We start from the raw sequence: 13714 nt of genomic DNA on the forward strand, positions 1-13714 counted from the left end.
CTCATTGGCCAAATTTACGAGTACTAAAAAAAAGTTGTCTGACCATTTTGGAACACCCTATATACACACACACATATACACACGCGCGCACACGCACGCACAAAATAATTTCATTAACTTCATGACTGTATATAATAATTTCATTTGCTTTATAACTGTATTTCATGTCTGACGAATAAGCGGCGCGCAGTTCAAATCTTCAAATAAGTTGGAGATTGTAAAAATTTAGTTTAACATTAAGAATCACATAGACTTATGTCAATCAATTTGGAAATACTGTCATAAAGCGACGAAGACTTTCGGGAAATTGCAATCGATGAAAAGCAATTGGAACGCGTGGAGCATTATGAGAACGAACTGGCCCATTTGCATAACGGTCAGATATTTCTTCCACCACAGATATGGTTGTATTTTCGGTCCCAATGCCGCCAGGAAATAATACAAATACATTATGATGTGTACAAAAGTGTTCACAAAACCGAAGAAAGTGGCGTGACCACCTGCAAAATATGAAGATCATCAATATTAAGAGAAGCTGCGTCTTATCAACTTTATCAACGGAATTGAATATTATTTAAAATTTATTTCAAATTCGTTTACGAAAAAAGCCTGAGTTTATACATTAAATAATATTATTGAAGAAAATGAAAATCATATTTTAAGCTGTCTAAGAGTGAACAGAATGAAAAAAAGGTTTTTAATTAAAGTGAATGTGAAATCAATTTCACAAAATTTAAATTTATATATGCACATTTGCAAAATTAAATGTGATTTCTCATATCGACGATGATAATGTAAAATTTCGTATATAGACTCGAATTTCGAGACGATGGATATTGATCGGTTGTATTCAACATATTAAATAGAAGATGGACCAATACAGTTACCAAATTCATTCATACTGCGCGCCGGTTACTTTTCGGTTTCAAACGCACCTTTTGAAAATAAACTTGAGTAAACAATATTATCATATAATTAAAATTAAAAATTAATTTTAATAATACCGATGCTAACTAGCTTCTCTAAAATTTCCCCTATCTCGAAGAAAGTGAAAAATTTATTGCGAAAAATGTTATCTCAGCCAGGAATATTTTTAAGCTGTATATAAACACCGCATATGAAATATTTCAACACCAAGATCTTGCTATGACCATTTTGGCCCATCTTCTATTTAATTTGTTGTATACAAATCACAGTCTTGAATCTATATTTTATTAATCGATTATGTTCTCTAAATTAAGGATAACGATCGTATGCTTACCGGGAGTAAATTTAACTCCGAATCAAACGGATAGGGGCATGACACCATGATGAATGACATGGAGAGTACTAATGTGATCGTTCCTTTTCCTCAATACAAAGAAGATTGTTTCTGTGAGCTCGATGAACTTTGACATATAATACCACCAGCTACCTCGTGCTACACGCAATGCATACGGATTGTTTGAGTAATCCACTGATTAACACCTAAAAGAGTATCGTCCTCCCCAGCTTGAAAGAGCCTGCGAACACAAGACAAAAGATAAAATATCTTGATGAGTTTCTCTTAGATGAAGTATGAATTCATTAGGCAACTTATTTCTTTAAATGGTTTACGATGGTTATCGAGATCTGATGGATAACAAAAGCGATCCGAGATTCAACGATTGGCTGATGATGAGCAACTCATTCCCTCCATTAGCGATCTGCTTGTCCTACGCATACTTCGTTAAAGTCTTGGGACCAAAACTGATGGAAAATCGAAAATCCTTCGATCTCAGAAGAGTGATGATGTGGTACAATTTCTGTACCACATCATCACTCCTAAGTATCCATCTCCATTTGTACTAATTGCGCTATCTAAAATCCAAGTACTTTATCATTGTTTCTGTTACTTCAATCTTGTTAAAGAGAAGTCGTTTGTAATCATGGTTTAATGTGCTTTATGTCGTTTTATTTACAAGTTACAAATCTGACGCGTTTTGTGGTAGAGAAAAAAACAGTGCTGTTTTATTCGAGTTTTATGGGTTTTGAACGAGTAACACACTGTTAGCAAATTGACAATGCTTCCCGACAATAAACGATACAGTAGTCCAGCTCGGCATGTTTAGCCGTATTTATACCAACAGCTTGTTATACCGGTTCCGCCTACCGTTGGATTAGGTGGAGGTATTTATATTCGGCGCAGAAGGTGCGAATTTAAAGAGTAGTGTCTAGATTGACTCAAGTGAAAGAAAATCCGGCCTACGAGGTCAGACGTTACTATTATTGTCCTGGTCGATTGCATCATAATCGGCCGCCGGACCAATTGATTTCCGTGATTTGAGTCCATAAAATCTTTAATTCAAAAGATGGGCGTAAAACCCCGGGTTTAGAGGACTACAGGATCGAGTACCAAATTGCCTAAAAGAATAAGAACCGAGTGTGAGACGTGCGCTTCCGCACGCACGAACGAGAGATTCCGGTTTTTTCATAAATGTATCCGTTGCAAATTTTGTAATTAGCATATTCATCGACCGAGACTTTTGGTCGCGTTGCGTTATGCACAGGCCGCTTATCCGTGCTTACATAAAAGCGCGTCTTGCCTGACCGTTAAAGCTCAATGCACGATTGCAACATGCACATTAAGTGGTGTCAGCTCGGACGCGCCACTTGCAAGGATCAGTCTCGCATGTGCATGCTCTCGATCTAGGAAGTCGGTGGTGAAAGAGGTGCACATGAGAGTACATTAATAGTATCATTACATTTTTAATAATTTTTTACGCACCTCGCCGAGCCGCAGTTTGATTCCTGCCGTCTAGGCGTTTCTCCTAAATGCGATTCAACCGACTCAGCGTCGATTCTATTAATTTGCATACCCGTTTTCCAGTAGCTCGCACTTCGCATTCATAATATTTATTCGTACACTCGTATTTTTGGGCAAGCTTTTAACAATATTATATTTTTTTACGCTACGAAGAAGCTAATAATGCTCTCTCGCAAACTCGGATGGAGAGAATTTTCCGTTAGAAATTACCTTCAAAATTATGATAGTCGTGGGACAACCTAAACTTCAAAGTATTTTATTTTATAAAAATTTACTGAAATCTTGTAAAATCCTACTTCAAACAATTTTATAATACAAAGATAATATAAGATTTTATAATTTTATAAAAGTGTTATTTCAATTTAAATAGAATTTTATCAAATTATAAATATTTTATATTATAAAATATTTTGGAAACCCAAGAAACCATCCAAAAAACCATCTTTCTTTAAAGATGGTTTTAACGTGAATATAAAATATTTTTTATCGTATGTTATGAGTTTAATGTCTGTTTTTGATTAATATACACACACACACACACACACATATATATGCATTAATATATGTTATGTTAGCATTAATATATGTATATAATCTGGTAAACAATTTTGCAAGGCCAGAGTATAAAAATTGTTTTTTTTACAGTTTTTTTAAATTTTTTAGTTTTTTTCAGTTTTTTATATCTCTACTGAAGATGCGTAAAAGTTACACACAATAAATGCATAAGATCGGTCACGTTTACTCATCACGCGTAAAATCTGTTTACTACGTGTTTAACATAGGTCGCATACAATCAGCAAACGGTCTTCATTAATAAAACTCAGGAATTCACTTTCTTAAACCTTGAATCTTGTGCTATAATTAATTTTTCGTGTATTTTTTGTGCCCCTTCTACTTTGTCGCCGGGCTCGCAAACATGGCAATCAAACTAACAGGAGTTTTTATTATCAGTTATATAACATTTTTAACAATAGTAAAATTAGGGCCAATAAAAATGCCAAACGTAAAGCAGTTTTCTGAACCAATATTCTACAGTGGATGTTTGTGCATAATCATAATTTACGTGTGAATTTTTACAATTTCCAACTCACGTGAATTGCGCACTGCGTGAGGTGGAAATCGTAAAAATTTGCACATAATTTATTAAGCACCAAGATCCGTGCTAAAATTTTCAACATGTAGACATTATTTCAGATTGGTGACTTGAAACATGTAAAAACAGAAAATTTCTATGTAAGAAGGACATAAACAATTTTGCATCGATTATTGTGTTCAAATCAATTAATATCAGTGTTATTGTTAAAATTATACCAACCTTAAAGAAAATTTCAGTATGGCTTTTGAACGAACAACACACTGTTAGCAATTAACAATACATCGCGACAACAAACGATACAGTAGTCTGTAGCTCGGCAAGAACATCGTATTTCAAACAATTTTTTTATCGCCTACCATTATTCCTGTTAAATTCGGCACAGAAGACGTGAATTTAAAAGGAAGTGCTCAAGGTTGATCCAAGCATAAGAGAGTCCGATCGACTATGAGATCGTCTACGCCCCTTACTATTATATTTTTGTCCATGTGAATTGCATTTTAATCGAGTTTTAAATTGTCTAGAAGATAAAGAACCGAGCGTGAGACGTGCGCTTTCGCACGCGCGAATGGAAGAGAGATCCCGGTTTTTGCATAAATGTATCCGTCGCAAATTTTGCAATCGCCATATCCATCGACTGGGATTTCTGCTCGTGTTGCGTTATGCACGGGACGCTTATCCGCGCTTAATAAAAGCGCGTCTTTCTTGACCGTTATGGTTTAATGCACGACCGCAACATTCACATCGAGTAATATCAGCACGGACGCATCACTTGCAAGGATCTGTCTTGCATGTGCATGCTCTTGATCTATCGGGCGTCGGCAATGAAAGAGGTGCACATCGGAGCATGCCCATTACATTTTCAATAATTTCTTACGCAACTCGCCGAGCCGCGTACTTTGAATCCTGCCGTCTAGGCGTCTGTGTGCGTCTAAATGCGATTCAATCGACACAATATCGATTCTGTTAATTTACATACCCGTCTTCCAGTAGCTCGCATTTTGCATTTATATCATTCACACATTTTTTGGAGACTTTCTAACAATTTTATATTTTTTTACGCTACGAAGAAGCTAATAATGCTCTCTCGCAAACTCGGATGGAGAGAATTTTCCCTTAGAAATTACCTTCAAAATTATGATAGTCGTGGGACAACCTAAACTTCAAAGTATTTTATTTTATAAAAATTTACTGAAATCTTGTAAAATACAACCTAAGAGAATTTTTAGAGAGCTTCGAAGGGTGGTTTTTTGAGCGGGTGCTTTCCGACGTTCGTACTCATACGATGCGTTTTGTTTTCTAGTTTATAGCACTTAACAGTCATTGTTTGACAAGAATCATGAAAAATAATTTTTAAAAAATCGTTCCAAGAACGTTCCAAACTTCAACCAGCTGCGAAAAGTCGGGTTTTTTGGAAGTTATTAATTTTTTGGTTGATTAACTAATATCGGAATCGACCGCAACTCTTCGGAAGACGCTTTAATATGTTGAGAACTGTAGGAAAAATTTTTTTCGTACACAGAACTCTCGAATATACACCAGCGTCTCATTTATATGAGCGAATATATGACTTTCGCGGAAAATAACAATTTTTTTCTAATTAATAAATAATTGAATCAACCGGAACTCTTCGGAAAGCGTTTAGATACGTTCAGAACTGGAGGAAAAATATTTTTTTGTATACGGAACTCTATTATGTAATATTATAAAATAAATATTTTATATATTTTTTTAATTAAATAACTATGTTAAACGCTAGAACTCTTTCTAGAACTCATCTAGAACTATAAATCTTTTAAAATTCTGCAAGTATTGTGTCTATAAAATGACGCAGGACAAACTGAGACGATGCGTGAACCTGGCGTCTCACTTTATCCTATGCGTTTTTTTCGCTTTAAAGGCCAGAACTATTTGTTTTATCTATCAGGAACTGTACAACTATTGAAAATAAATCGAGAACTGTCAATGTTTAGTGAGTTTCCACCAAATGATATGCTAGTTTCACGCGCACTGGCATATCACTCTAGCACGAGCGATATGCAGATAATAATTATTAATAATTATTTGGAGATTGTTAATTGTCAGAACTGTACGGAACTATCGTCAGGGGATTTAGAACTAATGTTTAAAATCTCGAACGAGCCGAGAACTTGTTCCAGAAGCATAGCATATCACTCTAGTACGAGTGATATGCTGATAATAATTGTTAATAATTATTTAGAGATAGTTAATAATTGTTAATAATTATTTAGAGATAGTTAATGGTCAGAACTATGTTTTAGAACTATAGAAATCGTCAAAAACTATAAAATTCATTGGTTTAAATTTTGAAAATGTTACATGATATGCTGACTTCGCGCGAAGTTAGCATATCATTTCTCAACTTCCGTTTATTTATGCTAAATGACCAGAACTATTGTTATAACTTATCAGGAGCTATAGAACTTGGTTGTATGCAAAGGGAACTCCACTTTTTTTTTGATATGCTGACAATTGATATGCTAACTTCACATACATATTATATTATCAGATATATGACAATTATTGCAATTTGTGTCAGGTAAGCAATATCTGTTTAATTTAATTAAATGAATTTAATTAAATGAATTTGTACTGTGACTAAATTTATTGTTATTATAGGAAACTGATGATGATCACAATTATTTTTCGGATTTATCTGAAAGAAAATTTGGCTTTCCTGTAATTCACGAAATTACAAGAAATCCCAAGGATAAACAAATATTAAGTATCCTTTATTATACATTATATTTAATATCAAATAACGTAATTAATATATAAGAAATTAATTAATAAAAAATGTGTATAATTTCTATAATTCTTATAAATATAACTCCTTAATGTAATGTATAAAGATATTTTAAAACAACGGACAACCGACAGAAAGATGAAACGGCACGGCGTAAATTTACTAGAAAATTTAGGTTCTCTCAAATTCACGAATGATGTACTTGAGAAATTAAAGAAGGAATTAGAAATGGAAATTAAACGTTTAGGGGAACATTCACGTTTCCTAAGTTTCTTAGCTTTGAAGAATTGGAAAAGTACTATACCATAAAATAAGAAAGCACTTACATTATTTTTTGGTATTAAGATAATGCATTCATCCGTTAGTTTTTCTGGTCTTATCAGCATTCTGACTATATATATATATATATATATATATATATATATATATATCTTACTAGATAAAATGAATTTAGATACCGTGTAAAAAAACACTCTACAGATGTTCCATCAAAACACGTGGTGTGGTATTCAGGCTTTACGTTTACAATAAACGGATTTATTCACGCCATTAGGGCAACATTACATTTTTTGCCTGCTTTTATCTTAGATTTAATATTCAGAGCCCGAGGCCACAATCCCATGTAAGTATTCCTTCGAATAAATCATAAAAGAATTTTATTTCTAATAATAGATACAACATTTTTTTCTAGAATGTTGAAGTTAACCAAAAGAATCGACCGCTCCGCCAAAACGGGAAAATATTTTTCCACTCATGAGTGGATGTGGCGTGTAGAGAATATAATTGCTTTAATTGAATTTGCAAGCGCGCACGCAAGCTGTAGAAATATTAACGTCAATATACAAAATATGGATTGGGACAGGTACTTACGTCAGTACTTATTAAAAATCCGAACTTATATTTTGAAAGATAATTTCGACACTTTGCCTTATGCTTGGAATCGATTGAACAAGTAAGTATTCTAATTTCATAAAATGAGAAAATTTTCACTAAGATTATAGGGACTGTATATATTTTTTCAGGAAGGTGTTTTAATTTGTAACAAAAATCTAAGAAAATGTTCACAAACATACGTTAAACAAGAAATAAATCGATTGTACGTATTTACGTGTTGCAGATTGTACTGGATACAATTGAACGAACACCAACCCCCTTCACCCACTCTCTTAATCTCGTCGGCACTTACATACAGAATTGCCCCTGATACTCCTCCCTCCTTGCTTCCCAGTCCTTCATACTCGTCAATTCCGAACAGCCCCACTTCCCCAGCGAATTCCACCGCTAGCGTGGAATTCTTGAATGAAGTTATTTGTCTTTGTTCTCCTTCCTCCTCCCCCATTCCCAGTAGAGTAATACTACAAGAAATCCCATACAAACCTTCCCCTCCTCGATTTTACTTTACTCCCAGTTCTCAACGGACCTTGGAGTCACTAATTCCATCGTACCTTGTCGCTCCATCTCCTCTCCCCAAAGGCACGAATGTCCTCGGCCCTCACGATTGTGTCTTTAAAGAGCTTTGCTCCGTTCTTCGAAGTCTTCTCCCTCAGGCCACGATTCCAGTTTCTCTTTCCTCCACCTATTCTAATTTTCACCTTGTTCCGAAGAACGCCATTTTTTTCCCCAAGCTTCGCAGTCATCGATGAGATACCAAAATAACTAACTTTTCTTGATATTTTGCCTTCTATCCCCTGTTAACATACACACACATACAACCTTTTTTCTTCCTTGTTTCTTTTACAACGCACGAGAGAGAGAGAGAGAAAAATCACTCATCCATCCATACCTCCACACTCATTATTTGGACCTCCGTTTCCGCCGCTTTCTTCCACACTTTCCTCTCTTCCTTCCACACTCTCATTCATACCCAGCCACCCTCCTCCCTCCCGCATCTCCTCCAGTTTTTTCATCCAAACATCTCCCTCCCCCCTCACACCTAAAACCTCTCCTGCCATCTCCTGCCATCCCTTTTCCGTCCACCAATCCGTGCATTACTCTCATATATGCTCCCACGTTTCCTCTCACCATCCACATATCCTACACTTTCATTTCTCTTTCTTTTCCCAGTATCTACCTCCTCTCATACCATCTCCTAACCTAAACCTCGCAATCCTTCTCCATCTTTCCTCTTTCCAATCCATCTTCAAGTACTCCGGCACACCCTTTCCCATCACTCTGTTATATCATCTGTTGAACTTCAAGCTCCTAATTTTTTCCCACCTTTCCTCTTCCTGCCGCCTCCTTTCTCTTGCTACCACCTCTTCCCCCCTTAAACCACCCTCTTCTCTCAACTTTCTATCTCCTTGATATCCAGCTCTTTTCTTCATAGAAACTTCTTCTTTCTTCCTCCCATTTACCCATCACCTTTCCCTCCTTCGCTCTATCTCTTATCTCCCCACAACACAACCTTGCCAACTTCCCCCCCTCCTCCTTCACCCAGTTTCTTTTCATAACTCCATGCCGTCATTCCTGCCCTTCCCCTTAATTTTTCTCTCTGCATCTCCTCCCTTACCATGTACCCCGGTGTGTACCTTCTCACACCTACTACCCATTTCAAATACCTGTCCTGTATCTCTACCTTTTCCCTTTCCTTCCACCCCCAAATTTCTGCCCCATAGCTAACCACCGTCCGTACCAACCTATCAAATAACCACATCCTTCTAGCCCAGTTCTTTCCGAATTTCCTCTTTCCTATTCCCCATACTTCTCTCATTACTAACGCTCCTTTTTTGACTCTCTCCTTTATATGTGCTTTCTGTCCCCCATTTGCCATCATCATGTAGCCCAAATATTTATACCTTTTCACTTCCTCTATTTCATTTCCTTTCCATTTCCATATTATCTTTTTCTGTCTCCCACCCCCTCTTCTACACCTCGTCACTTTTGTCTTCTCCACATTTACTTCTAATCTTTTCTGTTCTACGTATCCTTCTAATGTTTTTATTAACCCTTTCATCCCTGCTTCATCCTCTGCCACCACCGCCACATCATCCGCATACGCCAGGGAATAAATTTTTCTTCCCTTTACCTTTACACCCTCCCATCCCCCCTTCTCCACTTCCTCATCCAAATCCGCTAGCAGTAGTGTGAACATGCATGGGCTCAACGGACATCCCTGTCTCACTCTTCTATTTGTCCAAAAGTTTTCCCCCTCCCCTTTCCCCACCCTTACTCTCCTTATTGTCTCCTCCAAAACTTCCTCACACCTCACCACCAGACTCTCTCTCACTCCCTTCCTCCTCATTGTCTGTACCAGTATCTCCCTATCCATCGAGTCAAACGCTGCTTTCATATCCACAAACATAACTACTATTTTGCCTTTTGCTTCCGCTATTTTCTTATTTATTTAATAATTATTATTTATTAAATAATTTAACACGTATATGTGGTCCATCGTTCCTACTCCTCTCCTTAACCCCGTTTGACTCGGTGGTAATATCCCTTTATTTTCCACTTCTTCCCTCAATTTCTCCGCCAAAATCGCCGCGTACACTTTATACGCCGTTTGCGTAAGCGTAACCCCCCTATAGTCTTCTGCCTTTTCCCCCTCGCCCTTTTTCACTATCGGTACCACTATCCCTTCTCTCCAATCTTCCGGCCATCCCTCTCCCTTCCACACTCTATTACATATCTCCCACAGCCATTCCCTTTATATAATACCTTAGTACATAATTATGTATAACTATATATAATTATTTATGATGAAATTTTTATTTAATTGTACGTGAAAGAACATGAGTGATTGTAGAAATTGCCTATTGCATTATTAGCTTTTAAATAAACGGAATAAAAGAATTAAAGAACGGTTTTGGCTATATTTATAAAAAAAATAAGTATTATTAATAGATTAGTTAGATATTATGAACATGACAAAAAAAATTGCACAAAAAGGTTTTGGTAAAGAAATATATTTTATACATACAACACTTTTACGGTCTGCTTATTTTCTCTCTTTCTATTTAATCTTATTCTTTTCTTTCGTATTTACTTTTAAACATATACAAATACAAATCTAGAAAAGTTTAATTAACCTTATAATTGAAACGATTAATTGAAAAGAACATTCATTTGAACATATTTTTATAAAATAATTCATTTGAACATATTTTTATAAAATAATAAAACCTTTTTGTTTCCTTTAGATTAGACGATATTCAAGATAAGGCCACTTACCGAGGAGATTTTCCCGTAGCCAATTCCATTTATGGAATTGGTAATACTATAAACGCTGCCAATTACGCACAAATGAATGCGTTAGAAAAAATGGGCACCATCCATCCTGAAGTAAATAATTGCATCTTATACTTGTAAAAAGAAAGGTAAGGATTTACAAATCTATAAAAGTAATACATCCTGAAAGTAATCGTATAGTTATTGTACTTAATCGGTAAAAAGATGACTTAATGATATATTTAATCACATTTATAAAAGCTTATATATTAAAATCGGACCAGTATAATGTATTATCTATAAATAAATAAAACGTAAACTAAGTTATTTAGTTTTTTAATAATTTAACAGGCAATTAAGATAACAATAGAAGGATTGCAAGAATTTTATAGAGGTCAAGGATTGGACATGTATTGGAAAGAAAATTATATTTGTCCAACCGAAGAGGAATATAAAATGGTGGCAAGAAGTAAATATTCATTTTTTTTACATATTACTACACTATCCGAAGATAATGCTTTTCTCTATAAAATTCAAACATTAATTAATTTTGTAGAATGTGGTTGGTTTCCAAGGTTGGCATATAAGTTAATGAAATTATTTTCTTTGTACGAAGAAGATTTATCGTTAATAAATATTATCGCATTATATTATCAGATATATGACAATTATTGCAATTTGTGTCAGGTAAGCAATATCTGTTTAATTTAATTAAATGAATTTAATTAAATGAATTTGTACTGTGACTAAATTTATTGTTATTATAGGAAACTGATGATGATCACAATTATTTTTCGGATTTATCTGAAGGAAAATTTAGCTTTCCTGTAATTCATGAAATTACAAGAAATCCTAAGGATAAACAAATATTAAGTATACTTTATTAAACATTATATTTAATATCAAATAATGTAATTAATATATAAGAAATTAATTAATACAAAATGTGTATAATTTCTACAATTTTTATAAATATAACTCCTTAATGTAATGTATAAAGATATTTTAAAACAACGGACAACCGACAGAAAGATGAAACGGTACGGCGTAAATTTACTAGAAAATTTAGCTTCTCTCAAATTCACGAATGATGTACTTGAGAAATTAAAGAAGGAAATAGAAATAGAAATTAAACGTTTAGGGGAACATTCACGTTTCCTAAGTTTCTTAGCTTTGAAGAATTGGAAAAGTACTATACCATGAAATAAGAAACTTAAATTATTTTTTGGTATTAAGATAATGCATTCATCCGTTAGTTTTTCTGGTCTTATCAGCATTTCGACTATATATATATATATATATATATATATATATATATATATATATATATATATATATATATATTACTAGATGAAATGAATTTAGATACCATGTAAAAAAACACTCTACAGATGTTCCATCAAAACACGTGGTGTGGTATCCAGGCTTTACGTTTACAATAAACAGATTTATTCACGCCATTAGGGCAACATTACATTTATTGCCTGCTTTTATCTTAGATTTGATATTCAGAGCCCGAGGCCACAATCCCATGTAAGTATTCCTTCGAATAAATCATAAAAGTATTTTATTTCTAATAATAGATACAACATTTTTTTCTAGAATGTTGAAGTTAACCAAAAGAATCGCTCCGCCAAGACGGGAAAATATTTTTCTACTCATGAGTGGATGTGGCGTGTAGAGAATATTATTGCTTTAATTGAATTTGCAAGCGCGCACGCAAGCTGCAGAAATATTAACGTCAATATACAAGATATGGATTGGGACAGGTACTTACGCCAGTACTTATTAAAAATCCGAACTTATATCTTGAAAGATAATTTCGACACTTTGCCTTATGCTTGGAATCGATTGAACAAGTAAGTATTCTAATTTCATAAAATAAGAAAATTTTCACTAAGATTATAGGGACTGTATATATTTTTTCAGGAAGGTGTTTTAATTTGTAACAAAAATCTAAGAAAATGTTCACAAACATACGTTAAACAAGAAATAAATCGATTGTACGTATTTACGTGTTGCAGATTGTACTGGATACATCAATGCATAAAAATCTTCAGCATAGCAGCGTTGTTAGGAATTATCAAATACGCATAATGGTGATATTATCGTGTCTGAATCGCGATTCGCACGATCCATGAAACCACAGTTATACCATGAAAAAAAAATTAAGAGAAAAAGACGTAAAATTTAATCTTCGAAGATTAAAGCCTGGAAACCTAGTCAAGTACCTGCAAGCGCCGGAATTTTCATCCATAACCTCTCACATCAAGTTTCAGACCCAGCAGACACCAACAATGGGCGCAAGCACCGGCTTGACGAAAGACGAACAACTGGTAAAACTCAAAAGAACAAAAAGATGCGAGCGACGATGAAAGACCAAGAACGCCGGAAAAGACGATCACGTCGAGAGTTGCGACGGTCGTGATAACACATGCGGTGGCCCTCACGAACAACGAGGAGGACGAGAAGGCCGAGCAACCGCTCACGCAAAGACCAACAAATCAACAGGACGGCGAGTAGAAATATTATATTGTAACATTTTGCACAGAGACACGGCTAGCATGTATTGTGTAAAAAATAATTGTATTCTATTATATGATCTACCTTAATTTCACAATTTTTTTGCTGATTCCAATATGAAAATCTGATAACCAGATTCAAAGTAGGAAATATTTTTAAACATTAATTTAAAATATAGGACAATTTCAAATATTTACGCGGTGCAGTAAATTTTTATTTTAAAAATACCATTTAGCTCATATTGGCAACTGTTGTAAGATTCTTTAATGTAATTGATTATACACTTAAATTCAATGAAAAGCTAAGGGCAAGATTAACGAATCATATATCAGTTGTAAACGTGCTTTTCCTGTTAAACACAGTTGTTATTAATGTTGAT

The 13714-nt window shown here is 34.6% G+C and overlaps 1 protein-coding gene and 1 pseudogene across 1 annotated transcript; one reads left to right on the forward strand and one right to left on the reverse strand.

Annotated features, from left to right (window-relative positions):
• Window positions 1-96: 96 nt before the first annotated feature.
• Window positions 97-10993, reverse strand: LOC105203912 (annotated as a pseudogene).
• Window positions 10994-12153: 1160 nt separating this feature from the next.
• On the forward strand, window positions 12154-13458 carry LOC120358904 (putative fatty acyl-CoA reductase CG5065). The gene is made up of 2 exons (XM_039454680.1): window positions 12154-12671; window positions 12837-13458. The coding sequence occupies exons 1-2, from the start codon at window positions 12481-12483 to the stop codon at window positions 12907-12909; spliced, it is 264 nt and encodes an 87-aa protein (XP_039310614.1). The 5' UTR covers window positions 12154-12480; the 3' UTR covers window positions 12910-13458.
• The last annotated feature ends 256 nt before the right edge of the window (window positions 13459-13714 follow it).

This window comes from Solenopsis invicta, chromosome 10 (genome assembly GCF_016802725.1).
Source record: "Solenopsis invicta isolate M01_SB chromosome 10, UNIL_Sinv_3.0, whole genome shotgun sequence".
Classification (NCBI taxonomy): Eukaryota; Metazoa; Arthropoda; class Insecta; order Hymenoptera; family Formicidae; genus Solenopsis; species Solenopsis invicta.

Excerpts from the sequence above, each read along its gene's own strand:
- LOC120358904 (XM_039454680.1), top strand. The coding sequence starts at position 12,481 with ATGTGGCGTGTAGAGAATATTATTGCTTTAATTGAATTTGCAAGCGCG. Across the intron at positions 12,672-12,836 it reads GCTTGGAATCGATTGAACAA|ATTGTACTGGATACATCAAT; the intron begins GTAAGTATTCTA and ends TACGTGTTGCAG.